A 26900-nucleotide genomic window follows, 5' to 3' on the forward strand; every position below is an offset into this window, starting at 1 on the left:
TGGAGAGACTTACATGAACTGATGCTCAGTGAAGTGAGCAAAAGTGAAGTGAGGACATTGTACCCAGTAACAATCACATTGTGAAATGATCAACTGTGATTGACTTAGCTCTCCTCCCAAATACAATGATCCAAGACATTTCCAAAAGACTCATGATGGAAAATGCTATTCATGTACAGAGAAAGAATTGATGGAGTCTGAATGCAGATCAAAGCATATTGTTTTCACTTTTTTTTTTCGTTTTCCTTTTGTTCTGTTTCTTCTTTCACAACATGATTAATGTAGAAATATGTTTCAAAAAAATTGTTTTTAAGGGGCAGGTAGGTGGTGCAATGGATAGAGCCCCGGCCCTGGAGTCAGGAAGACCTGAGTTCAAATGCCGCCTCAGATACATAACACTCACTAGCTGTGTGACTCTGGGCAAGTCACTTAACCCCAATTGCCTCACCAAAAAAAAAAAGAAAGAACGAAATTTTTGTTTTTATGTGTAACTGGGGAAAAATAAAATAATAAATAAAAGCTTTAAAATAAAATCTCTACCCACTAATTCCTTTCTTTTGGCAAGGTTAATCATACATTTTAATACAATTCAGCAAACATAAGTATAAATGTCTACTATGTGTAAAACACTGTGCTAGGTACTTGGGATACAAAACACCAGAACAATCCCTATTCTCAAGTGGTAATTCTATTAAGTAGAGTTTACATTTTAAGCAAGGTGGTGTTGTCAAGTTATACACTAGATGCCATTGTCCTTGAGTTATGAAAATGTTTAAATTTCTGTCTGCTTGCATTCTACAATGAGTGGTAGGCACCCAAGTTCACTCAACACTTTTCTTGAGTTGTTGAGGTCTAATGAAAGTATGTGATCTTTCAGAAACAATGTGCCAATTTTGCATTTTTCTACATGCTGCGTGGGATGCTTTGGGGAAAAAGCTGTATAAAGTTGTGTTCTGTAGTATCAGAAGGTGTCAGTTTAGCTTACTCTAAAACCACATGGGACTGGAAGTCAGGAGATGCAGGTCCCTCTAACACCCCTTTGGACCCATGAGTAAAAGTCAGTCACGTACCATCTCTTGAGTCTGTTTCTTCATCTGTGAAATCAGGTGAGGCTACATGTCATGGATTGAGAGCTGGAGAAGATCAGAAATATCATCTTGTCCAACCCTTTAATTTTACAAATGAGGAAGTAAAGGAGCAGAGAAACAAAAGGCTTTGCCCAAAGTCACACCGGAGGTAAATACTATGTCTGACTCTGAAGGTCGTAGGACTGTGGATTTAGAGTTGAAAGGAGTTCAGAGGCTAACTAGACCAACACTTGATTTTACCTATGAGTAAACTGTGACTTGCTCTAGGATATACAATTAGGAAGTGTCGAAAGTGGGGATTCAAACTTGGGTCCTTTGACACCAAAGTCAGTGCTCTTTCAAGTTTGTATAACTAAATTATTGTTAGATGTAAATGCTTCAGTGATTCCTCATCATGAAATCATACTTAACCACATTGATTATTGTGCATACCTTTTATGACTTTTCCAATTTTTTCAAGTTTAGTCTATTTATTGGCCAAAGACATATGTTATATCTCAACTACTCAGTTTTGATGGAGGCACATTGATTAGTGATAAGGACATGACCGTGGAGAGATGGGCCAAACACTTCCATAGTGTTCTTAACAGATCATCATCAATCAGTGCTAAAGCCATTGACCATTTACCTCAGGTTGAAGTCAATACCTCCCTAGCGGAAGAAGAGATTTTTGAATGCCATTAGGCTACTCTCCTGTGGCAAAGCACCTGGTGTTGATTCTGTTCCTCCTGAGATTTATAAGGTGGGGGGTCCATTGCTTGTACAAAATCTGATCTTTATGACTTTTGTCACTCCTCTTTTTAACAATAAGATCTATCTGAAAGTGGAAGAGGAAGCCTAAAGAGGTAACATTTGATGTCATTGGAGGTGTCATCAAGGTCAGGGGATCCATCCCAGTGTGCCAGGGGCCTTCCTTGAATTCTCTTGACATTGTGTTCATATCAGTGGACCGGTTTTTTACATGTTGTGGCTGTTGGACTAGCCCATCTCTTTTTCTCATCATACATTCCTCTGATGACATACTTTATAATACTTCATTTTAAATATTTTGCAGCCTATTGACATGTATTGTGGATGTACCTTCTCCATTTCCCTTTAAGTAATTCTCAATTTCAGTTCTGTGATCCTTCTATAGAGACTATAGTGTTCCATGACTTAGATTCATACAACATCACTGTAAGAATGTTGATGTTAAAAAGATGGGTCTTTAAAGTATTGTAGTTGTTATCAACGTCATTGTTGTCATCATCATCCTTTAGAAATAATCTAGTTTCCCAAAGGCCGTATAGTGTGCTTTCTCCCTCCTGGTTAATTATAGACTTAGCTCACTGTGCATGTGTAGTGTTGGTACAAGATAGTTGTACTGATACAAACTCTGGTAAGTTGTCCATCCAACAACTTTCACAGCACATGACCTAATTTGAAGTCATAGATTATCTCAATAGAATAGGTGGTAACCCACTGTTGAGAGGGATTGCAGAGGAGGTGGTTTAGGAAATGGGAAGAAAGAAAAACCAGTGGAGCAAAAGTCAGGAGTCCTGGCGCCCCACTATTGAGTTCTTCTTCCTTGGAGGTCTTCAAGCAAAAGCTGAATCATTACTTGTTGGGGATCCTGTAGAAAGATTTGGGTTAAATCGGCCTGGAGAAGTCACTTCCCCTCTGGGATCCTCTTTCTTTAGCTATAAAAAGGGAATAATATTTAAACTATATAACCAGTTGTTGTTTGTCCTTCATTCTCAAAGAGGACCAATGACATCAGGAAGGTGATGTCATGACTTGGAGGTCAATTGGATTTAAGTGAGGCAGGGCTTACAGAGTCACCAACCTCATTCACTCCTCTGGAGCCATCTGGGTCCAGTGGCAAAACATAGATTAAGACGATAGGAGATGGCCCCGGATGTAGTGGGAGGCCTTATACTTTTTAACACATAACTCATAGAGTTGTTGTAAACAGACTTTTATCCTTCACAACTATACATTTGGAATTTGCTAATTGTTCTTCCTTGCTTGTAGTCTACCCATTGAAAGTCAAGATTGTGTAGACAACACAGTGGTCATGCAGTCTATATCTTAAAAATATTTGCAATCTAAAAGGAATAATGTGAAGGCAAATAAATATGAACAAAAATCGGATGCAAATGCAAAAATGCATGATGACTAATGTTATGTTGGAAATAAGCTCTGCATAGTCAGAGAAGAATTCCTTAAAGTGAGATCTGAGTTATGTCTGAAAGACTAGGAAGATTTGGCTTGGCAGATAGGATGAGGGATCTTGTAGCAAAGACTCAAAAGATAAAGGGATGGGGGATGGCAGGGCCATTCTTGAAGATACAGAGGAGAGGAAGTATCTGGAGATACCCTCATTGGACTGTTGGGACTGGGTAAGGAAGACATCTTAAGCCTATGGGTAGTTGAATTATGACTTTCTTAAGAGAGGTGTTGGATGTTCTGCATTTTAAGAAGGAGAATTAAATGATTGTGTGCTACTGGTGAAGGTTCATTTTTTTCCCCCAGTGATAACTAAGGTGTACTGGTAGGATGGGGGTGAAGAGGAGGGAAGTGAGAATCAGGGATATACCTTTTGAGATTAGGATTGTAAACAGACTAGATGATTTATATATCATCTCAGAAGTCTTAGTTTTAAGTTATTAAAATTGCTAATGGTTAAACTGCACCAAGATTTTTAGGATATCCTGTGTACAGACCAGGTATCTCAGAAGTCTTAGTTTTAAGTTATTAAAATTGCTAACGGTTAAAACCGCACCAAGATTTTTGGGATATCCTGTGTACAGACCAGGACTTAGGGGAAGGAATTGTAAGCAATAACCAGTAGATAAATAAAGGTTGTGGTTTTGTTTTTTTTTTCTGTTTAAGTGGCTAAATTCCCTTCTTTATTTAAATGTAAAAGGTAGTAGTAGTGTTTTAGATTTTGAGAATACTTAGTAGAATACTTTTTTTGTTTTGTTTTAGGAACTACAGCAGTCCCTCTTGTCCCCTCTTATCAAAGCTGGTTAGTGGTGGCATGGAAGATACATTTGGTAAGTCCCTCCTGTATTTTGCTTTCAGCTGTCATAACTTTAGCTGCTGTGTTGATGACAAATTGAAGTTTCTCATCAGCAATGTGAAACTGTAGCTGGAAAGGTGAAATGTGAAACAGTTTGGAACAGACCCAAGAAGCAACATGTCATACACCATAGGTAAAAGGAATTTAAAATTTCTTATCTTAGTCACCCAGTTACCTTCTCTGTACTAGCATTGGATTAGAAAGTAATTCAGTTCAACTCGATCAACACTGAGTGCCAGGTCCTGAGCTGCTAAATGTTGGGATACAAATATGGGGGAAAAAAAGACATCCCAGCCTGAAAGAAGTTTACAATTGAATGGGGAAAGAGGAGGTTCGAAAGGTGGGAGGGAGCAAGCGGAGAGCCACTGAGAGGAAAGGGAAAGTTATTGAGAATGTCCTGAGCTGTCAGGCGATGGGGTTAAGTGACTTGCCCAGGTTCACACAGCTATTACATGTTAGGTGTCTGAGGCCACATTTGAACTCAGGTTCTCCTGACTCCCAGGCCGGTGCTCTATCCACTGTACCACCTAGCTGTCCCTGGGGAATGTTTTTTCAAAAGCAGAGACCTAAGCATAGAGTGAGCATTCACCTTGAGCTTTCCCATTTTGCCTCTTGGCCTTTCTCTCCAGCATAATAGAAGATCCGAAAGGCAATTTTTGTCTTTGTACTCCAAGAGGCCCTTGAGTGGAGTAGGTACATCCTGTTGTTTGTTGAAGTGAAACGAGTTGGATTGACAGCTTTTTTTTTTTTTAATTTTTTTTATTAATTTTTTTTGATTTGTCAATAATCACTTCCATATGCTTTTGGGTTTTCTCCCCCTTCCTCCCCACGACCCTCCCCAAGACGGCGCACAATCTGATATAGGCTATACATTTACATTCATATTAAACATATTTTCACATTAGTGATGTTGTAAGTAGAAATTAAAATCAATAGGAGGAACCATCAGAAAGAGGAAACAAAACTCAACAGAAGAGAAAAAAAAATAACAGTTCGGCTTCCATAGTTCTTTCTTTGGGTGTGGATAGCATTTTCCATCACAAGGCCTCTGGAGATGTCTTAGATCCTTGTCTTGCCAGGAAGGGTTAAGTTTATCAATATTAGTCATCACACAACGTGGCTATTATTGTCTACAACGTTCTCATGGCTCTGCTCACTTCACTCAGCATCAGACCATACAAGTCTTTCCAGGTTTTTCTGAAGTCAGCTTGTTCATCATTTCTTTTTTTTTTTTTTTAGGCAGTTGGGGTTAAGTAACTTGCCCAGGGTCACACAGCTAGTAAGTGTCAAGTGTTTGGTCTGAGGCCGGATTTGAACTCAGGTCCTCCTGACTTCAGGGCCGGTGCTCTATCCACTGCGCTACCTAACTGCCCCCTTGTTCTTCATTTCTTATAGCACAATAGTATTCCATCACATTCATATACCACAACTTGCTCAGCCATTCCCCAATTGATGGGCATCCTCTCAATTTCCAATTCTTTGCCACCACAAAAAGAGCTGCTATGAATATTTTTGTACATGTAGGTCCTTTTCCCATTTGTGTGATCTCTTTGGGATATAGCCCTAGAAGTGCTATTGCTGGGTCAAAGGGTGTGCACATTTTTATAGCCCTTTGAGCATAGTTCCAAATTGCTCTCCAAAATGGTTGGATCATTTCACAACTCCACCAACAATGCATTAGTGTTCCAATTTTCCCACATCTTCTCCAACATTTATCATTTTCCTGTTTTGTCATGTTGGTCATTCTGATAGGTGTGATGTGGTACCTCAGAGTTGTTTTGATTTGCATTTCTCTAATCAATAGTGATTTAGAGCATTTTTTCATATGACTGTAGATGACTTTAATTTCTTCATCTGAGAACTGTCTGTTCATATCCTTTGACCACTTATCAATTGGGGAATGGCTTGTATTCTTATAAATTTGACTTAATTCTCTATATATTTTAGAAATGAGGCCCTTATCAGAGAGACTGGTTGTAAAAATTCTTTCCCAATTTTCTACCTTCCTTCTAATCTTAGTTGCATTGGCTTTGTGCTAAAACTTTTCAATTTAATGTAATCAAAATTATCTGTTTTGCTTTTCGTTATGTTCTCTATCTCCTGTTTGGTCATGAATTCTGTTCTCCATAGATCTGACAGGTAAACTATTCCTTGCTCTCTCAGTTTGCTTATAGTATCAGCCTTTATATCTAAATCATGTACCCATTTTGACTTTATTTTGGTATATGGTGTGAGATTTTGGTCTATGCCTGGTTTCTGCCATACTATTTTCCAGTTTTCCCAGCAGTTTTTTTCAAAGAGTGGGTTCTTATCCCAGAAGTTAGGGTCTTTGGGTTTATCAAATAATATATTATTATAGTCATTGACTACTGTGTCTTGCATACTTAACCTATTCCACTGATCCACCACTCTATTTCTTAGCCAGTACCAAGCAGTTTTGATGATTGCTGCTTTATAATACAATTTAAGATCTGGAATGGCTAGGCCACCTTCCCCTGCATTTCTTTTCATTAGTTCTCTTGATATTCTGGACCTTTTGTTCTTTCAAATGAATCTTGTTATTATTTTTTCTAGCTCTATAAAATAATTTTTTGGTAGTTTGATTGGTATGGCACTGAATAAGTAAATTAGCTTAGGTAGAATTGTCATTTTTATTATATTAGCTTGTCCTACCCATGAGCAGCTGATGTTTTTCCAATTATTTAGATCTGACTTTATTTGTGTGAAAAGGGTTTTGTAATTGTGTTCATAGAGTTTCTGGGTTTGTTTAGGGAAATATACTCCTAAATATTTTATAATGTCTACAGTAAGTTTAAATGGAATTTCTCTTTCTATCTCTTGCTGTTGGGCTTTGTTGGTAACATATGGAAATGCCAATGATTTATGTGGGTTTATTTTGTAGCTTGCAACTTTGCTGAAGTTGTTTATTATTTCAAGTAGGACTGACAGCTTTTGACGGCTACTTATGTTGTTGTCACTTTAATTCTGCTGGTTGTAGATGTGATTAAGCGATTATGAATATAAACAAGGGTTGCTTTCTTTTTGGGTTTTCCTGATTTTTATTTCTAGACGGTAGTATGTGTCCTAGAATGCCCTGACTGTTGCTATCGCTAAGTACCTCCTATTTTAAAATGGGAATCACTTGGAAAATGACAACTTCCTAGTCCTGAGTGGTGAAGGAAGTGTCTTATTCTAGCAATGTGGTTACTAAGGAACTAGAACAAAAACCTAACGTTTTCTTTCTTGATACTTCCACTGAAGTCACAGGTTGGCTCTGTGGTGACACCAGGGGAAGGAAAACCAGGGTTTTGCCATTTTTGCTGTTAATTTTTTGATGAACTCATTAGCCCTCACATCTCCCCTGAAAAAAGAGTGTAAGGAGGGTGACTATAAATTTATATTCTATCAATTACTTTACAATCAATAGAAACTGAGATGCCAGAGGCTATGATGAGATTCTTAGGGAGAATGGAGGATCTTTAGGACTCTTCTTTAGGGAACTGGTGATACATAGATCATGAATTGCTTTTACCTCACCTTGAAAGGGTAAGTATTTTTGGAAACTATACAACGAAATAAAAATACCTAGAATTTCTCTGCTTGATTACCAGCATAATTGAATGTCCACAGAAGACTCCTGGGGCCTTGGCAGAATTGGTGTCCTGAAGGGAATAGAATTGCTAAAACCATCAGCACATCTGGTACATTGATCTGGTCTTGGGGAGTTGGCCTAATCACTGGTTGGAACACTAGAGGGCAGGCATTACTTTATATATAGAGTTAGAGAATTGTAGCCATGCTGGAGTTCGCATTTTGTAAAATGTTTAACTTATAATCATTTACAATCAGTCATTTTTGAACAGAACAGTATCCCACATTTCTGTGACTACCCTTGTCATACTTTTGTTGCCTTTCCGTTTTCTGTCTCTTTATTTTGGATTTGTTTGTTTTCCATTTGTTTTTAGAACGTATACTTGTATTTGAGGACTATTTACAGGGTTGCTGTTTAAGGATAAAACTAGTATTCTGTTCATTAGAATACTCTCTGTTTCTTAGAGAGATTAGTGGTCTTTAAGGTTGGTAAAAGCATTTCACAAACTGTTATGCAGATAAGGGTATTAAGAAGGCTTAGTTATACCTCCTGAAAAAGGAGATAACATATCTAAGGAGTTAAAGTATATAATAAAGTCTAACTATACATCACTGATTACACTTCTGTTCCTAACACTTGAATATTTTTTTGTTTTGTTTTGTTTTATTTTGGTGAGGCAGTTGGGGTTAAGTGACCTGCCCAGAGTCACACATCTAGTGTTATGTGTCTGAGGCCAGATTTGAACTCAGGTCCTCCTGACTCCAGGGCCGGTGCTCTATCAACTTTGACACCTAGCTGCCCCCCAGCTTTTTTTTAACTGTATTCAGAGATTGTGTTGACATTGGTTTAATGTGGGGTCACCTGAGGAATATGTATTTCTTACTTTATTTTGTGTCTCTTCAGAAGTCCTTTCCCCTTTGTGTGATTATCATGTTGTTTGTGGTTACTTTTCTTTTAAAATTTCTTTTCTCCCAGTTTCTCACTTGTCTTGAGTGGGTCAGATATTTATATTTCTTTCAGTCTTTATCTCTTTTTTAATCATTCACTATTGCTTTGTCAGCTTCTCCTTTTCCAGACTTAACTTTCCTCCCATCCACCTAAAAGAGCATAGTAATTCCTATTTTTTCCTGAAAAAGGAGGTAAAATGAGACAGTCCAAGAAGTTGTAATGAGTAAAGTTTCTCATAGTTGCTCATTTTTTTATTTTATTGATGCTTTATTACAACATTATAGTAACCTCCCAGTAACACACATGTAGACTGCCTGGTAATAAAGAAGACAATACATTGACCATCTTTAATGTGTTTCTGGGTTCACACTCAGTCTGCCACCTCTTGGCCAAGAAGTGGGTGGTATAGCAGTCTTCTGGAATCAAGATGATCACCATGGATCTGAAGGGAAGCTCTTCCTGGCCTCCTGTTTTCTCCAAGGATTATGTTTTGTGTGAAGGCTGCACATCCCTTTAGAGCTTCTTCTGGCTCAGGCCAGGGTGCTGCTTGGAATCTCCTTTGGCCAAAGTGCTTCCCTGTTTTCCCAGCAGTTTGCTCAGGAATAGTAGGGAGTCCTTTCCTGCCATTGGTTTTCTCTGCCTTTATCAGCCATCAGTGTCTTGTTTGAGGTCACTTCCCATTCTTGCATATCTAGTCTTTCCAGGTCTCAGTCCATTGCTTTTTTGTAGAAAATTCAGGTGGTTGTACTTTTATGAGATTACAACAGTCTCTCATTCTTCTTCATCATTATTATAAGTGTACTTTCTGTTCCCTGATACTCTCCATTCTTGCCTTTTATATGTGGTCTGCATAACCTAAAACAACCTTTGGGCAGGTCATTTCACCTTTCTGGGCCACAGTTTCCTGATCTGGTAAAATGAGGTGATTAAATTACTTTATCTTAAAGATTCTATAATTCTAAGTCATGTCCTATTTTTATATTTTCTCTCAGTGTTCAGTTTTGTCCTAAACAATTTTGAACATTTCCTCCAGATAAAACAAATTAGGTAAACCCCCTGACTCTTTCCTGCTTAGCCTCACTCCAAAGTAAATGGAGAAAAACAGTTTAGATTGCCCATAATATGTAAGCTTCTTGAGCATAGGAGCACTTCTTAATGGAGTTCTATTATGCCATAGGCATTTGTTAAATGCATTTTAGTTCAGTTAAGCTAATAGTTATTAAATGCCTACTTTTGTACAAAGTTTGTCTAAGCTTACGTATTTGCTATATTCTAATTTGTATAATGTTTATTTGTGTCTTATCCCCTCTCATCCCAACCCCACTAAATTATAGGTTCCTTCGGAGTAGGGACTGTGTCTTATTTACCTTTCTGCCTATTTCGTTAAAAAATCTCATGCATTCTTTATCTGAATTGTAAACAGTCCTTTGATAAAGAGGTTTTGTTCCCCTCTTGTTGCACTAGTGGAGTATGCAACTGTCTTGGTGGCACTTCCCTGTACTCTCTTGGGTAATGAGTTTGTGTTGTTTTGTTTGAAGTGTGAAATTTAACAATAACACATTCCTTTCCTCCTTTCCCTTCAAGAACAGGGTGGGGGAGATGATTAGGTTAATTAGTTTTGAGATCCTGTTGCTGAGCTAGAGAAATTATGTACAGCAAAAATTCCTCCCACTTCAAAATAATTAAATCAGGAATTTAAAATTGTAAATGCTCAGAGATTAAAATGATGTTCAAGTGAAGATAATCCGATTCTTTCTCAGAGTCAGAGGTGAAGAAAGAGAACATTCCAGTTATAGGGCAGAAGGGCTCTGATTTGGGGGATGGAGTTTTGGGTGTGAGGAATAGTAAGCCAATATGACTGGATTGTAGGGATTATAAGAAGGCAAGAAAGGGCCTGGCTGTGAATAAATGCCCAAATTCTGTCATTTTTCCTCAGGATTTAATGTTTTAATGTAAAATGCATATAATAATTAACATAGCATTTACTGTGCTAGAACTGTGCTAAGTGCTTTACAATTATTATTTCATTTTGATGGTCATAACTGCCCTGGGAAGTAGGTGCTTTATTATCCCCATTTTACAGATAAAGGAACTTGAAGAAAACAGGTTAAGTGACCAGATTTGAACTTAGGTGTTAGTCTTTTCAGGGCTGCTTATCCAACCTTTGGTGTCCTCCAGATTCACCCAACTCTCACCTGTGGCTCCAAGAAGAGGTAGAATGTTCACGGATCACACTCTGGTATATTGTCTCAGCAGACAGGCTAAACCAGGTTAAGGGTCACTGACTGGCCTCAAACTCATCAGTGACTTAAGGGGATGTCTACCTCAAGCACATGAAGACCTCTCCTATGGGAATGGGTGGATGAGAACAATTTGTTCCAATGGCCATGAAATTGGCTGAAGGAGCTTAGAGCCTGGTCAAGGCATCAAAGATGCCAAGGAATTCTGCTGCATCCTGAGTCATCCCCAGTCATCTTGACTTTTGTCTTACGACTGGACTTCAGTGACTCTGGAAGAGAGAGTGAGGCTGGCAACTTTGTGAAACTCTGCTCACTTAATTCCAATTCAACAGCAAGTCAAGACATCATCCTGTAACATCTTTGGTCCTTGGCGGGGGGGGGGGGGGGGGGGGGGGGCGGGGGGGGGGGGACCCAGTCCAAACAACAAACATTGATTAAACACCTACTGCCAGACCCTTTGCTAAGTGCTAGGAATACAAAGAAAGGCCAAAGACAGTCCTTTCCCCCAGGGAGCTTGCTGTTTAGTGAAGGGGAAGACTGTACACTAAAGAAATTGAAAAGGGGTCAGTTGGGGGGGTGGAGCGGGGAGCAGTGAAAAATGATGAGATGGTCAAACTCTTGCTCTTCCTTTAATAGAGGTTTTGGAAGAAACTCTTCACTCCAGCTAGGAGTCTAGGAGCAGAGGGTACTGAGGTTTGAGTACCAAGGTTAAAGAGATCTTGCAGGATGATTACTAATGATTAGATCTTCTCTCTGACTGACTTGACTTCTCTTAGCCTGGGCAGTTTCTGTAAGGGTTTAAAAGTACTCTCACTTTTATTTAGTTGGTCTTTCAAAGATAAAATTGATCCTTGGACCTATGTTGCTTTCTCTTAGACATAAGAATTAGAGTCTAAAAGGTACCATTTGAGTGTAGAAGAAAAAAATTAATACTATATTATTCTGTAAGAAACAATTTTTATTCATTTAACATTATTCTAAATCCAAGCATTTTTTAGTTTATAGAGAGAAATGTCTAAATTTGCTTAACCACACCCTACCCTTCTACCTTCTGGACCCTGGGACACATCTCTACTCCAATAGTATTTGAGATAAACTTTTATAGGAATCTTAAATATAAGTTAAAATACATTGTTGGGTTAACAGAATAGTAGTCACTAATTTATTCCTACCTGAAACATTCTCTTTAAAGAAAGAAAGGTCTTTTTGCCTGGAATTGATATCACCATCCATTACAAATAACTTAAGAGGGAGCTTTCCTTGCTGGGTCCTGAGCCAGTCGCTTCAGATGATGGGGAACTAGACTAGAGATAGGTTTGGTTTTTCGTTGTTAATCCATTTAAGAGGCAAGCCCTAACTTTTGCTCTACTCTCTTTCCTCAGGGAAAGGTCTGGAAAGTCTTTAGATTAGAGAAATATTTATTTTATAAAATTGCTAGGGAAATTATGTTTTCAATATGGTTCTATAGTATACACTTGTAAATGTACTTGTAAAGTTCTGTCGACATTTTTCAATATAATTGCAGATAGTATGCTACTTTTAATTCTCATTTCTAATTTTCATTTTGTCTAACAACGTTTTTTGAATCTTTCATTTTTACTTTGTTTTATAATAGCCATTAGGGTACTTGGTGGTGCAGTGGCTAGAGTGCTGGACCTGAAGTCAGAAAGACTCATCTTCCTGAGTTCAAATCTGGCCTCAGATACTTACTAGCTGTGTGATTCTGGACAAGTCACTTAGCTGTGTTTGCCTCAGTTTCCTCATCTGTAAAATGAACTGGAGAAGGAAATGGCAAACCACTCTGGTAGCTTTGCCAAGAAATCCCCAAATGGGGTCACCAAGAGCTGGACGTTATTGAACAACAACAGCCATTGCTCTATTGTTGAGCGTGTATAGGTATTTTTTTCATCTGTATTATATATTATGTGTCAGTAAGTACTTGGTGATATTTCAATATCTTATTGTTTTTTCTTAATAAAGCTTAGAAAGTAGAGGAAGAAAACTAATAACTGGTAAATCCTGGGAAAGAAAAGCTTATGCTAATTTTTACAAATAATTTTAGTGAGATGACTGGAAAATTTAGAACTTGGCATTGTATTACCTATTAAAGTCTTTAACATCTATTATTCTGAGATATGGAAGGTAATAATGCATGCTTGATTGGGCAAGTCTAGTGATAATACTAATTTAATGTAATATGAGCCTCTCTGGTATCTCAGTGACATATAAGTTGTGTGGTAGTGCTCTTGTATATTTGCGATGTGGGTATAGCTACATTTGTCATAATATTACACATAAGATAATGTTTCTTATTGCAATAAATGCTTATTGAATTGGTTGGAATTGAAGATTTTAGTCAGGGAAACTTTTTTCCTAGGAAAATATCTTGGCTTTCAGATACTTTAATGAACCCCAAGGCTGTCTCTCTGGAGTTGTATGTATGTGTACGTGTGTATACGTGTGTGTGTGTGTATATGTGTGTGTGTGTCTATAAGCAAATCAATACCTTGCCACTAGACCCAGATGGCCCCAGAGGAGAAAGTGAGGCTGGTGACTTTGTACAGCCCTCCCTCACTTAAATCCAATTCACTTGCATGTCATAGCATCATCTCCCTGATATTATGGTCTTCTTTGAGAACTAAGTACATACAGCAACAACATTGAAGTATTTATCATTTGGCAAGTAATGTATTATATGAACATGGAATAATAAATTTAGAATGGGAAGTTGAGGTCATGTAGTCCAACCACTTAATATTATTGCCTTTGTTTAACTTCTGCCAGATTTTCTTCTAAATCAATAATTCTGTATTCTGAATCTCTTATTCTGTATTTTGCTTCTTTGGAGAAACTGTCCACCATGGCTATAGTTTTTTTTCCCCAAATCTGCTAATAGAGGTATTTAATTTTTTATCTCTTTGAGAGCTAAACATTCTGACATATTGATTCCTAATTTTTTCTCACAGTTTTCATTTATCTTCTGAATTATTCTAGAATTTCTTATCCCATATTCTTGGGATTCCATAAGTTTCTACATTTCATCAGAAGTTGCTTTCCTTTTTCTTATATTTGTTAAGAGATTTTTGTGCTCACTTTGAAAGTATAGTTTCTAGTAATTCTGCCATCTAGTCTTAATTTTGTCTTTGTTGATTTATTTACTTGTGTTTTGGGTATTTAATTGAATTTGCTTTCTCTTGAATTCGTTGAATTCCTTTTGAATTCTTTGGTCTTCTTGAAATGTTTATATTCCTAGTCATTTCTTGATTCTCCGTTAGTGGGTATTGCCACCCTTCCCACCCTTTCTGGCCTTCAAATTGAAATGATTACAGCCTTCATTGCTTATACTCGATTTGGGGGGAAATTACAAATAAAGGATGTTCAACTGTAGGGCAGATGGAAGAACCTAGAAGTCCAAGGTATACCCTGTGGGCATCTGGCAGGGCCCAGGAGTGCTTGGTTTACAACAGTAGGTCAGATAATAGTGGGGATTTGCAGGGATATAGAGGCAGGTTAGATGGTGAAGCCTGTAGGGCCGTAGAAGTACTAATGCAGTACTATGACTAGAAGTCCAATTGCTTATTTTTACTGATAAACTAAGGTGAAGTGCCTGTGTTGTGTGACACATTCTCCTGGACTCAGTTTCCCCGTCAATTAAACAGAAGCAATAATAGAATTTGCTGATACGAAGTGGCCTCTTTACCTGGGGCAGATGACCCAGTCAGCAATCCAAGCCAACATGAGTCTTTACTAACCAGCATTTAAGTATTTGAATAGTAGGCAATAGGGAATAGGGGGTGGTTTGGGGAATGGGGAGAAGGGATAAGATACGCATGTGGTCCAAACTCCAAGAAATTTTGGAGTAATTTGCTTTGAAGTTCTGCCCAACCCAATGGACAAGCATATATGCTATGCCTTCATTGTGTATGGAACAACTCCCTTCTATATTCCAGAGTACTCCAAGCACAGCGTTTATTTTTCCTGTCTGATCTTTGAAATGGGTAAATGATTCTGACTTCGCTACAGCTCGGCAGTCACACGACAGGTACAGAGTAATGAGGGAAAGCAGATTCAAGTTGGATGTAGTCCAGAGCTGTCAAACCCTTAACCTTAATGGAGTGTGACTGGAGCCAGATTAAAATGTAATTGGGAAATGTTTAACTATATAACATAGATAAAGTTAATTAGTGGCTTTCCAATGTAGTATGAACCTATGTTTCTATTTGAGTTAGACATCACTGGTGCAATATGTAGGATTTGAAAACTTGATCAAAATAAGCTATCCTGAGAAATATTAATTGGGAGGAACCTCATTCTTTTTTTTTTTTTTTTTTTTTTTTTTTTTAAAGGCAATTGGGGTTAAGTGAGTTGCCATGGGTCACACAGCTAGTAAGTGTCAAGTGTTTGGTTTGAGGCCCAATTTGAACTCAGGTCCTCCTGACTTCAGGGCCTGTGCTCTATCCACTGTGCCACCTAACTGCCCTGGAATGTCATTCTTTAATAGGATTCTGGATTTTCTAATGAGAGACTTTCTCTGTCATGTCCCAGAATCCACTTCTTCCAGGTAGCTTATTCCAGTCCTGAAATTCACACACTCTTATCTCTGAAGCCTTTTCTTCTGAACTGATGGCTCTTTCCAGAACCCCTATTTAAGGAATGACCAGGTCATCTAGGTCTTATTCTTCTTCAGGTTGCACTCTAGACTTTCTCTACTATTCCCTCAACTTAGTTACCCTCTCTCCCTTTCAGCTTTTTATTATTTTATTTTATTAAAATATAATAAAGGACTCGTACTATCTTTCCGCTTGTATTCCCAGCTCTTAGCACAGTGCCTGGTGTGGAGCAAGTGCTTAATATATGCTTGTTAACTGACTGACTGAGGAACCAAAGGATATAGTTCTCAAACTTACTTGGCCTCCTGCCCCCTTTAAAAAAAAAATTACTCAGTGCCTCTCTGGAAATTTACTTTCTTTAAACATTTAATTTTTTGTTTTGTTTTGTTTTTTGAAATTTGCATCATTTAAAAAAAAACATAAAATACTTTTTTGAAAATGACACATTTAAAATTTAATAATTTATTGTAAATTTGTGGGGTTTTTTCCTGCATTGAAATTTTGATGATGCAATATTGCGTCATGTAACTGTATAGTGTTGTAAACAAGTCATTACACACACATATTCTTGCCTGTGCATGCTGGACTTCCCCACAGTGCTCTCCTGCCAACACTTGCTTGTTAAGACCTGTCAGCGGACTTGACCACTGATTGGTTATAACTTGCATTTTGTGTGTTTATTTGGAAAATAATGTAATCACTACAACTTTAGCTCTTTTACGCAAACTGATGAAACATGTTATGAATGGTTTTTCATAATTTTCTTCTCTTCTTTCTTTATGCTTCTACCACCCCCTTATTTTTATTCAGTGCCTCCCAGTTGCACCTGAGGCTACTACCAGGCCCCCCCGCAATCATTCCACAGCTCCTCCCAGGGGTCTGTATCGTCTCGATAATATAAAATCTAATAAGAAATTCAGTAAGGATAAATGCAATGTTCTTGTATGGTTTTAAAAACAACTTAAGTGTATGATTGAGGAAGGCATATTTAAATTGCAATTTGTCAGGAAAAGACCTGATTTATAGTCCATCACAAGTATATGAGCTAGCTGTGTGATAAGAAGTGCAGCATCTAGGAATGAGGATGTGATAATGCCTTTATTATCCATCTTATGATTTATTTTTAAGGGAGTGGCTAGGATGATGACTTCAGAAACAAATAAAGGGGCCATACTTAGACAAAACAACTCTTTGTAATAAGAGTGCTGGCTTTACTTCAGCTTCAAACTGTTTCAGTGGGAACCTTTTGACATAAGTTTGCATTACCACTCTCACAAACATTTTCCTCACCAACTGCATAAAACTATGTCTTGTGAGCTGGCAGACTAATTCACTGTTCTTTGGAGATGTGAATTGATTCAGCCACTTTACAAAACACTTTGGTTTTGGAGGAAAAAAAGTTACTAAATTGTTCATACATAACTTGTTATCCAGTAATTTCACCATGGGACTTAACAAGGTTGTTAAAAGCAAGAAAAAAAACTTTTTATGCTAAAAATGTTCTCAGTAGCCTTAGTTGTAATAGCAAAAGACTAGAAACAAGCCATACGCCCAACCACTAGGAAGTAGCTGAATAAATTTGTGGTGTAAAATCACTGCATCATTAAAAGTTGGAAAGTGAATCCATGGCCATCTTGACTAAACCATACCAGGAAAAAAAAAAATCTCATTATAACATATCACAAAGTGATCAGCTGTTCTTTGCTTGAAGACCTCCAAGGAAGGGCAGCCCACTACTCTTCTAAAGTAATTCACTGTGCTCTTAGATAGCTCTAAATGTAATGAGATTTTTCCTAACATCAAGCTTAGTTGCCCCGCCCACTACTTTGGGTTCTGTTCTCTGAGGCTGAACAGAACAAGTGTAATCCTTTATCCATGTTACAGTCCTTCAAATACAGCTATTGCCTGCACCCGTTTCCCAGGTTTCTCTCCTCTGGTTCCCTTAGCCTATAATCCTATGACATCAGTTTCAAGACCTTTCATCCTAGTTGTCTTTCCTTGGCCAATCTTTAGTTTATCACATGCTATTTAAATTGTGCCTCAAACTGAACACAACACTACTGTAGCAGGTAGGAGATTCTTGATCCACTGACTAAGGAGTTAGGAAGGAGGAGGTTTTTGGTTTTTGGTTTGTCTTTAAAAGCATTCTTTGACTTAGCATTTTTACTGTCCTTTCTTCACTGGTGAAACTTGTACTCAAAACTCAGGCAGGAGAAAGGGAGGAAGTGAAGGATTTGGAAATCATCTCTAGATAGTGGTTGATTAACTCTCCTAATGATCTATAAGTGTTCCACTTAAGAGCCACAGAAGAACAAAGGCTGTTTTTTTCTTTGTTTTACTTCGTTTTTGTGAATCTAGAAGTGTACACAGCTTCATAATTAAAATCTGTTTTTAGAAGGAAATATAGAATTTAGTTTGTAGTAGCAGTTGGGGAAGATTCCCCTCTTCTGAATATTTTTAGTAAATGCATTAAAATATGGTATTTATCTAAAAGGCTGGACCTAGTTCTGGACTTAAAAACCCTAAAATCATAAATAGAAATCTATAACCAAAAAAGATTCTAAAAGTATGTTTGGAACAGAGCTCTCTCACCTCATGTGAAGATGCCCAACTTGAAAGCTTTGCTTGACAAACAGGTCTAGTAAGACCAGTGAGATCATTATCCTGCTACATTGTGGTCTAAGGGGTAAACTGAGGATAGAGAATTGCACATTTTTTTTCTTTCCATTGACTGCACTTAAATATAATAGTTTGGTTGCTAAATTATATTTAACTTTTTAAACAAAAGTTATTTGGAAATAGTGTGGTGTGATTCAAAAAAAATTTTTTTTTAAATTAGAAGGTATGTGAGACTCCCTTTCTGACCCTGGTCAAATTACTTGGACCTCTGGACCTTATTTTCCCCCCTGTAAAGTTAAAAGGTTGGACTGCATCACCTTTTGTTGAGTCATTTCAATCTTTTCTGATGCCTTGTGACCCAGTTTGGGGTTTTCTCGGCAAAGCTATTGGAGTAGTTTGCCATTGCCTTCTCCTGCTTATTTTACAGATGAGGAAACTGAGGCAAACATGGCTAAGTGACTTGTCCAGAGTCACACAACTAGGAAGTGTCTGAGGCCAGACTTGACGTCAGGCCCAGTGCTCTATGCACTATGGCCAGATAACCTCAACTTTCCTTTAAAGTTCTTATATTTAAATGTATATCTGTGTACAAATTAGGTGTTGGTGAATTATTTATTTCTCTAAGACTTAGCTACTGGAAGTAACTTGTTCCTGGGCCTGGATTTGTGGGACCTGGATTCAAATCCAGTCTCTGCTGTTTATTTCCTGGATGATCTTGGCAAGTCATTTAGCCTGTCTCAATTCCTCATCTGTAAAATTCGAGGGTTGAACTAAATGTCCTTAGAGTCCCAGCTTTAAATCTATGATCATGAGATTTAACTGGCTACTGTCATGTTTTGGTGTTTCTCAAAAACCCAGATATCTTGTGCCAAATTTGCATTTTTTTCTCAGGTAAAAACATTTTTGTTTATAATTCTGCTGGATCTATAACAGCATATTGTACTAAAGATTGATTGCCTTGAGAATAAAAGTGACTCTGATCTAGTTACTTTAGCATAGCCAGGCATGCAAAGGATGTGTAAGTAGCACATCTTTCCCCCCCCCCCCCCCCCGAATCTTGATATCTACACTATGAGAGCAGAGCACAATCCCTGGCAGATCCTAGTAAGCAGGAGAGACTTTGAGAATGGCCTGGTGATAGACTGTATCTGGCCAGGCCAGAGGCTTATCTGCAGGATGGCCATAAGGTGATAAATTTTTTGGCCTGTAGTAATTATCAAATGCCTATAGAAGGATTGTGATGTTTATCAATAGAAGGAGTACCCATACTGACAATTAAAGATTCTTGAAATCCGTGAGGAAATTTTGGGAAATAAGTATATTAGTGTGTTAGATTTTTCTACAGAATTTATTACCTTGTTGTTGTTTGCCCTTTGTTCTCGAAGAGGACTGTGACATCAGGAAGGTGATGCCATGACGTGCAGGTGAATTGGATTTCAGTGAGGGAGGACTGTGCAAAGTCACCAGCCTCACTTTCTCCTCTGGAGCCATCTGGGTCCAGTGGCTAGATATTGATCAGGACAAGTGGAGATGGCCCTGTTACATCTTAAAGCAACTCTGAATATAGGTTCAGCTTTCCATTATCCCTGTAACTGGAATGGAAGCCAAGGTTTAGAGAATTCTAACTCAGTGGATCATTCCAACACCGTTTTGGTTTGGCTTCAGAATTCAGTTGTCCTGTACTTGATCCTAGTGATCTCTACTTTGAACTCTCTCATATTTGTCTTGGGATTGTGGTGGTATGACATGGATAAGCCACTCATAGATAATAGGGAACTTTAATTGATGAATCATTTGCAAAACAAGGGCTTACTGAAACACCTAAGTGTGGGTGTTTCTGGTTCCTTTACATTCATTGCCTTTGAGTCACTTGGTAATCATGTGCTCATTACTCAGAAATACTATGTGATAGCTGTATCTTTTTCTCATGTTATTATCAGTTGTATTGAGATCTTATTCGATAAAATATAATGCACCTAGTGAAAATATTGTTATTTTAGTAATCATCAGATCTTGAATATCTACCCGGTGAATGTCTTGTTTTTCTGTTTTTTTTTTTTAAAGGTTTCCCTCTGTTCTTCTCTTGTAATGAGTTTGAGGCCTGCCTGAGGTATGATTTACAGCTGATAAGGACAGTAGAAATCATTTAATACAATCTTTTCCCTTTATACATGATGAAACTGAGGCCCAGAGTAGGGAAAGGATTTCTGAGGTAATACAGATAATTGTTGGCATGTTTAGGACTGGAATTCGTATCTCCTGATTCTCAGTACGTTGTTCTTCCTTTTACATCATATACAGGCTAGAATACAAATACTACTTCAGGCTTTTATTCCCACCCCACTTAATAATGTAAAGTCACCCAACAGGTACTGCTTTTACTACTCACTGTCCTCTCCATTGCATCTTTCATACCATTGTCATATGTCCCTTCCTTGTGCACTGATCTCATCATATCACTTCTGCTCAGAAACCTACTGCCTGCTGAACAAAATCCAAAATTCTTAGCCTGACATTGAAGATACTCCACATCCTAGCACCAACCCAATGTTTACCCCACTGTGAATTTGAGCCAAATTGGATTTATCCTAACAAAGTGTTGCCACCCGCAAAAATATTACCTTCCTTTAGAGACAGTTCAGATGAAGCATTAGCTGTATAACCTTTAGTAGGCAGCTTGCCCCATTTGGATAATCAGTTTCCTTAAAATGGTTTTCATGATGTCATCCCCTTCACTACTTCCATCTCAGGATTTTGGATGGCTGCAGGTGCTTTGTAAGCCACAAAGGTCAGCTGTTATTATTGTCATTGTTAGTGGACAGTCTTAAGGAAGATTGTGACTCAGGCATCATTATAGAAAAATGATATTGTAGAAAGTATCCCTTCTCTTCTTGTGTGACCTTGGGGAAAGTCACTTAATATCTCTTAACCTCACTTTCCTCTTCTGTTAATAAAAGTGTTGAATTATACTTTCCCTTAGCAACCCTTCTGGCCATAAAATCCTATAAGTTGTGGGTTCTTAACCTGGGAGGGGGAGCTATGGACTTATTTTTTTAAAAAAATTTTGGTAACTGTATGTGAATACAATTGGTTTCCTTGGTAATCCCATGTATTTTATTTTATACATTCAGAAACATTATTCTGAGAATAGCTTGGGCTTCACCAAACTGCCAAAGAGGTTCATGACAGAAGAAAGCTTAAGTACCCTTGCTATCAGTCTTGATGTAGTGAAAAATAATAATGGATTTTCAGGTGATTATATTAGTTTGACCCTGCCTGTGCCACCTATTTCCTGTGTGATCTGAAGCAAATCACTTAACCTCTCCAGATATCAGTTTCTTCATCTGTTAAATATGAATATTAGAAGAGATGATGTTTGTGGTCCTTGCAGCTCTGAATATGATCTTGTTACAAGAAGTACATGCTTTTCCCTTCCAATTAAAAAAATTCTGATTTTAGTGAACATCAACAAAATGACTATTTCCAAAATAGAGTAGAACAGAAAGAGAATTTTGAATATAAAACTCCCAATTTCTGTTATATACAGCTTGCAGAAAAATGCCCTCTCTACCAGCCCCACTTTCTGTTAAATACTTTCTCTGAGGTGCTTGTAAGGGAACCCAGGTATCCCTTCTCCATCAAAATGTTAACATGACCCATTATCAGTGATGGAGAGGTAAGCCCAAGGACCTGTCTCCCAATCCTCAAAAAGATACAATCTGGCTGTTTTTTCAGGTGCCTCATCCCCCATCTCTATAGTAGCCACAGCTGCTATTAGGAAAATTATCCCCACCAGAGGCCTTGTAAATGTCAAATGGTTCAACATTAGAAGTGGCTGTGGTTTTATCTGGGAAACATTACCTACTACACCCTAAGAACCATAGAGCCTTTCATTTGATTTGCAACTGAAAGCTTCTCAATGTATTGCCTCCATTTAGACTTGGTGCAAAGACTGCCTTACTTTTTCTATTCAGTCCCAGTAGCTTAGCACAGTAAATTCTATGTTCATTTATTGATTTACTTGTGATGAAGGCAAAATTATTTATCTTTCTTTCTTGCCATGTAACACAGAACTCTACATATAGTAGACCCTTAATAATAAAATGTCTGGTATATAACATAGTACCCAGCACATAGGTGCTTGAGTAAATGCTTGTTAAATGAATTAAAAGAATGAATGTTTGGTGCCTTTAATTAAGTGTAGAATAGAGGAGGGAGGATAAGTGGTATAAGCTGATCCATGAAAGTATGTGGGCAATAAGGAGTCAGTTGAAACTACTCTATTGAGGAATATTTAGTGTATTTCAACTCTGTGCTGGTATTAGTTTGTTTTTTATTTATATTACTTCTTAGGTAAGTAACAGAGCTCTGTTAAACCCTTTTTAAACTAGTGGTTTTGCAAAGTATTTTATTATTTTAGGCCAAAGCTCTTTAATCTCCTTCATAGCCACCAAACGTGAAATCTTCATTCAGCCCATGGAAAGGGTTGGGATTTGTGATTCAGAAGAACAGTCCAGGATTGAGGGAGGCAGCATGGTGTAGTGGAAATTGCAGTGGACCCAGAACCAGAGGACGTGTTTTCGAATTCCAGCTCTGCTTCTTACTACCTCTGAGCCTTGAGTAAGTCACTTTCTTTCCCTGGTCCTCAATTTCCTCATCTGTAAAATGAAGGGTTTAGACTACAGAATAGCTAAAGTCCCTTCCAGTTGTCAATCTATGATCCTTTGATCTTTATTTTTGTTTTTTATTCTGAACTGAACAAACATTAACTGTAACGGAGCACTTTCATATACTTTTAGCAAATTAGGAAAAGAGCCACATACATACTCCATCACATACAACTTGCTTTTCTTCTGAAATGTATAGTAAATTCAATATGTAACTTACAAAGCTGTCCTTTTCTGTGCTTCTTTCTGGCTTCCCTTTTCTTCTGTGCATTTAAAAAAATGCTCTGGCGGCCCTTTTTTCTTTGTAGAAGGCTTCCTTGTCCCTACCCCTCTCATTTCCTCCTACCTCCTCTATGGGGTAGAGGAGAGAGAAAAAGAAAACCCTTGTAATAAATATGCAGCGTCAAGCAAAATTGATTTCCGCAGCACTGTCTACAAATGTATGTTTTATTTTGCAACTTGAGTACATCAACTCTCTATCAGAAGATGACTATCATGTTTCATCCTTGGTCCTTTGGAATCATGGTATGTCACTACATTGAACAGAGTTCTTAATTCTTACAGAGTTGTTTTTATAATATTGTTACTGTGTAATCTGTTCTAATTCTGCTCACTTCACTCTGTATCAGTTCATTCAGTTCTTCACAGGCTTCTCTGAAACCATCCCCTTCCTCATTTCTTATAGCACAGTAGCATTATATCACATTTGTATTCTTTTTATCATTTATCATTTTGGGAATGGCTCTTATTCTTATAAATTTGAATTAATTTCTTATTATCTTGGCTATAAGATCTTTGTTAGAGAAACTCGGTGAAGGTTTTTTTTTCCCCCCTGAATTGTTTCTCTTTTCATTTTAAGTACATTGATTTGGTTGGAGCAAAATTTTTTTAAATTTTATCTCCCCTGCTCCTCTCTCTATATTGTTTAGTTGTGAATTCTTCCCCTATTCAAAGTTGTAAAAAGTAATTTCTTCCTTGTTTCTTTGTTTATGATGGGACCTCTTAGATCATGCATTTTTGTCACGTATCTTAAGTCATATGACTGGAGCTTATTTTGGTATACAGTGTGAAATGTTTGTCTAAATCTAATTTCTATCAGTCTGCTTTCCAGTTTTATCAGTAGTTTTAGTCAGATAGTTTCTGCCCTATTTTCTTTTTCCTCTATACTATTTCACTTGGTAATCTCATCACTTCTCATAGATTCAGTTATCTGTATGCTGATGATGATCACATCTCTTTATCCAGCCCCAACATCCCTGTAGACTTCTAATCTCAGATCTCAAGCTTGGATATTTTTTTTTGGCGAGGCACTGGGGTGAAGTGACTTTCCCAGGGTCACACAGCTGGTAAGTGTCAAGTGTCTAAGGCCAGATTTGAAATCATGTCCTCCTGAATCCAGGGCCAGTGCTCTATCCACTGTACCATCTAGCTGCCCCTGAGCTTGGACATTTTAAATTGGATGTCCTTTAGACATGTTAAACTGTTTTGAACTAAAAACTTAAAATATGTCCAAAACTTAACTCTTCCCCTCTCCTCACCCCCCCCGCCACCCTCCCCCTAAAAAAAAAAAACACAAAAACACCTCACCTCACTTCCTACCTTCCCTATTATTGTCAAGGGAACCACTGTCCTTTCAGTTGCCCACACTCCCAACTAAGGTGTCATCCTGGGCACCTTATTTTCTCCCTTCCTTCACCTCCTATATACAGTGTGTTCCCACGGCTTGTCAGTTTTATAATCCTGACATTTCTCAGATACATCCGCTTCTCTCCTCTGATACTGCCATGACACGGTTGGAGGCCCTCCTTACCTCATACTTGGACTCTTGCATTAGCCTGTCAGTTGGCCTCTCTGCCTCAAGTGTCTCCTCATTCCCTTCCATTCATCTTTCAAAGTGATCTTCTAAAGTTCAGGTCTGACCAGGTCACTTCCTCAATAAACTCAAGTGAGCTCCCCATCACCTCCAGGATGAAATAGGTCTTTTATAACCAGTCTTCTAATACCTTTCTCTCCCCTGCATTCTCAGCTATCCATGGACACTGGCCTCCTTGCTATTCTTTTCACAAGACACTTTGTTTCTCAATTCTAAGCATTTTCAGTGGTTGTCTCCCATGCCTGGAATTCTCTCCTTTCTCATTTCTGCCTTCTGGCTTCCTTCAGGTCTGAGTTAAAATTCTGCTTTCTATAGAAAGGTTTTCTGGATCCCTTTTTATTCTAATCCCTTCCTTCTGTTGATTATTTACAAGTTATCCTCTGTGTAGCTTTCATAGTTACTTGCATTTGTATCGCCTGTGCTTAGCATAGTACGTGGCACATAGTGGATGCTTAAAAAATGTTTATTGAGCAAAACGACCGACATGTACAAAAAATATTTATAGCAGCTCTTTCTGTGGTAGCAAAGAATTGGAAATTGAGGGGATGCCCATCAACTGGGGAATGGCTGAACAAGTTGTGGTATATGAAAGTAATGGAATACTATTGTGCTATAAGAAATGATGAACAGACTGACTTCAGAAAAACCTGAAAAGACTTGTATGGACTGATGCTGAGTGAAGTGAGCAGAACCAGGAGAACGTTGTACGCAGTAACAGCCACATTGTACGATGACTAACTTTGATAGGTTAGCTCTTCTCAGCAATGCAGGGATCTAAGACATCTTCAGAAGTCTCATGATGGAAAGTGCTATCCACATCCAAAGAAAGAACTGTGGAGTCTGAATGCAGATCGAAGCATACTATTTGCTCTTTTTTTTCCATTCTGTTTTGTTTCCTCTTTCTTGTGGTTCCTCCTATTGGTTCTAATTCTTCTTTACAACATGACTAATGTGAAAATATGTTTAATAGGAATGTATATGTAAAGCCGATGTCAGATTGCATGCCGTCTTGGGGAGGGAGGGGAAGAAAATTTAAAACTCAAAAGTTTATGGAAGTACGTGTTGAAAACTAAAAAAGAAATTAATAAAAAAAGAAAAAATTTTAAAAAATGTTTATTGATTAACTCAGTACCTGGGATCTTTAGATTGTTCTAACTTTGATCTTTTAGGAGTAGGTATTTTTTATTTGATCCAGTGTTCCTTCTTTATAGAATTACTAATGTTTGACTTCTTTGTGTTACACAAAAAGAGCAATAACAAGTTACCTTCTTTTAGGCCTTCACAGTTTACAGAATTTATTTATACCTCTTTGAAGCAGGTCTTATTTTTTTTTCCCAATTTTGGAGGTGAGGAAATTGGGAATCAGAAGTTATGTAGTGTTCCCATGGTATGAAATCTAGGTGGTGTCAGTAAAGGGAATTGATCCCAAGCCATATTGTAGATGAGACCTCAACAGACTGGAGCCTGTCTGGAGGAGGGAAATGAAGATAGTGAGAACCAGAAACTGTACCTTATAAGGATTGCTTGAAGGAGGTGGGAATGAAGAGAAGATGTCTGCATAGTAGCTGCCTTCCTTATTTAAAATGTCCTCATATGGAGGAGAGAGTCATTTGACTTGGTCCGTGTGGTCCAAGAAAGCAGAACTAGGAGCAGTTGTTGGAGTTTGCACAGAGTAAGGAAAGTGGACTGGGCTAGCTGGGGGTCCTAGAGACCCCCTCATTAGAGGTCATCAGAGATCAATAACAATTTGTGGAGTGTGTTATATGAGAGATTTCCTGCATAAGTACAGTGTGAACCAGTTGGTCTCTGAGGTCCTTTCCAACTCTGTGATTCTATGACTTTTTCTAAGTTTAGTATTCTTTCTTTTGCTTTAGGGCAAGGTATAGCATAGTAGTTTGTATTCAATTTCCTCCAGAACCAAAGCAGTGATTAGACTCCATTAGACTCCATTAGAATTGGTGGGGGGGTGGCACTGAGTGTGTAGGAGGAGAAAGTTCCCCTACTGAGAAAATAAGGAATTAAGTACTTTTAACTATAGTTGTGAATTTAAGGCATGGTTTCTGAGTCAGTATTCTTTAAAAATTCCTTTTCCTTTGACATGATTTAGACATTTAACAATTTTACACTGCACAATAGTCATCACTTTTTGCCTTGAAATGATTCTAAAGCAAAGTGGCCCTGTAGCTGACAAACTTGTGA

General features: G+C 37.9%; 1 protein-coding gene across 4 annotated transcripts in view; it reads left to right on the plus strand.

The window, feature by feature from the left end:
* Positions 1 to 26900, plus strand: part of PHACTR4 (phosphatase and actin regulator 4) — a 120754-nt gene that overhangs the window by 27234 nt on the left and 66620 nt on the right. Inside the window, exons 1-2 of one of the 4 annotated variants that reach the window (XM_027864505.1) lie at positions 1216 to 1236; positions 4059 to 4126. The exons of 1 other annotated variant lie outside the window; for it this stretch is intronic. In XM_027864505.1, coding sequence (XP_027720306.1) covers positions 4111 to 4126 — 16 coding nt within the window. In that variant the 5' untranslated portion in view covers positions 1216 to 1236; positions 4059 to 4110. Of the gene's footprint in view, positions 1 to 1215; positions 1237 to 4058; positions 4127 to 22608; positions 22782 to 26900 lie in introns of those variants that run through there. 2 more of the 4 variants (XM_027864506.1, XM_027864504.1) reach the window with 2 other exon arrangements.

The sequence above is a fragment of the Vombatus ursinus genome, unplaced genomic scaffold, assembly GCF_900497805.2.
Source record: "Vombatus ursinus unplaced genomic scaffold, bare-nosed wombat genome assembly UNPS02014775.1, whole genome shotgun sequence".
In the NCBI taxonomy this organism is placed as follows: Eukaryota; Metazoa; Chordata; class Mammalia; order Diprotodontia; family Vombatidae; genus Vombatus; species Vombatus ursinus.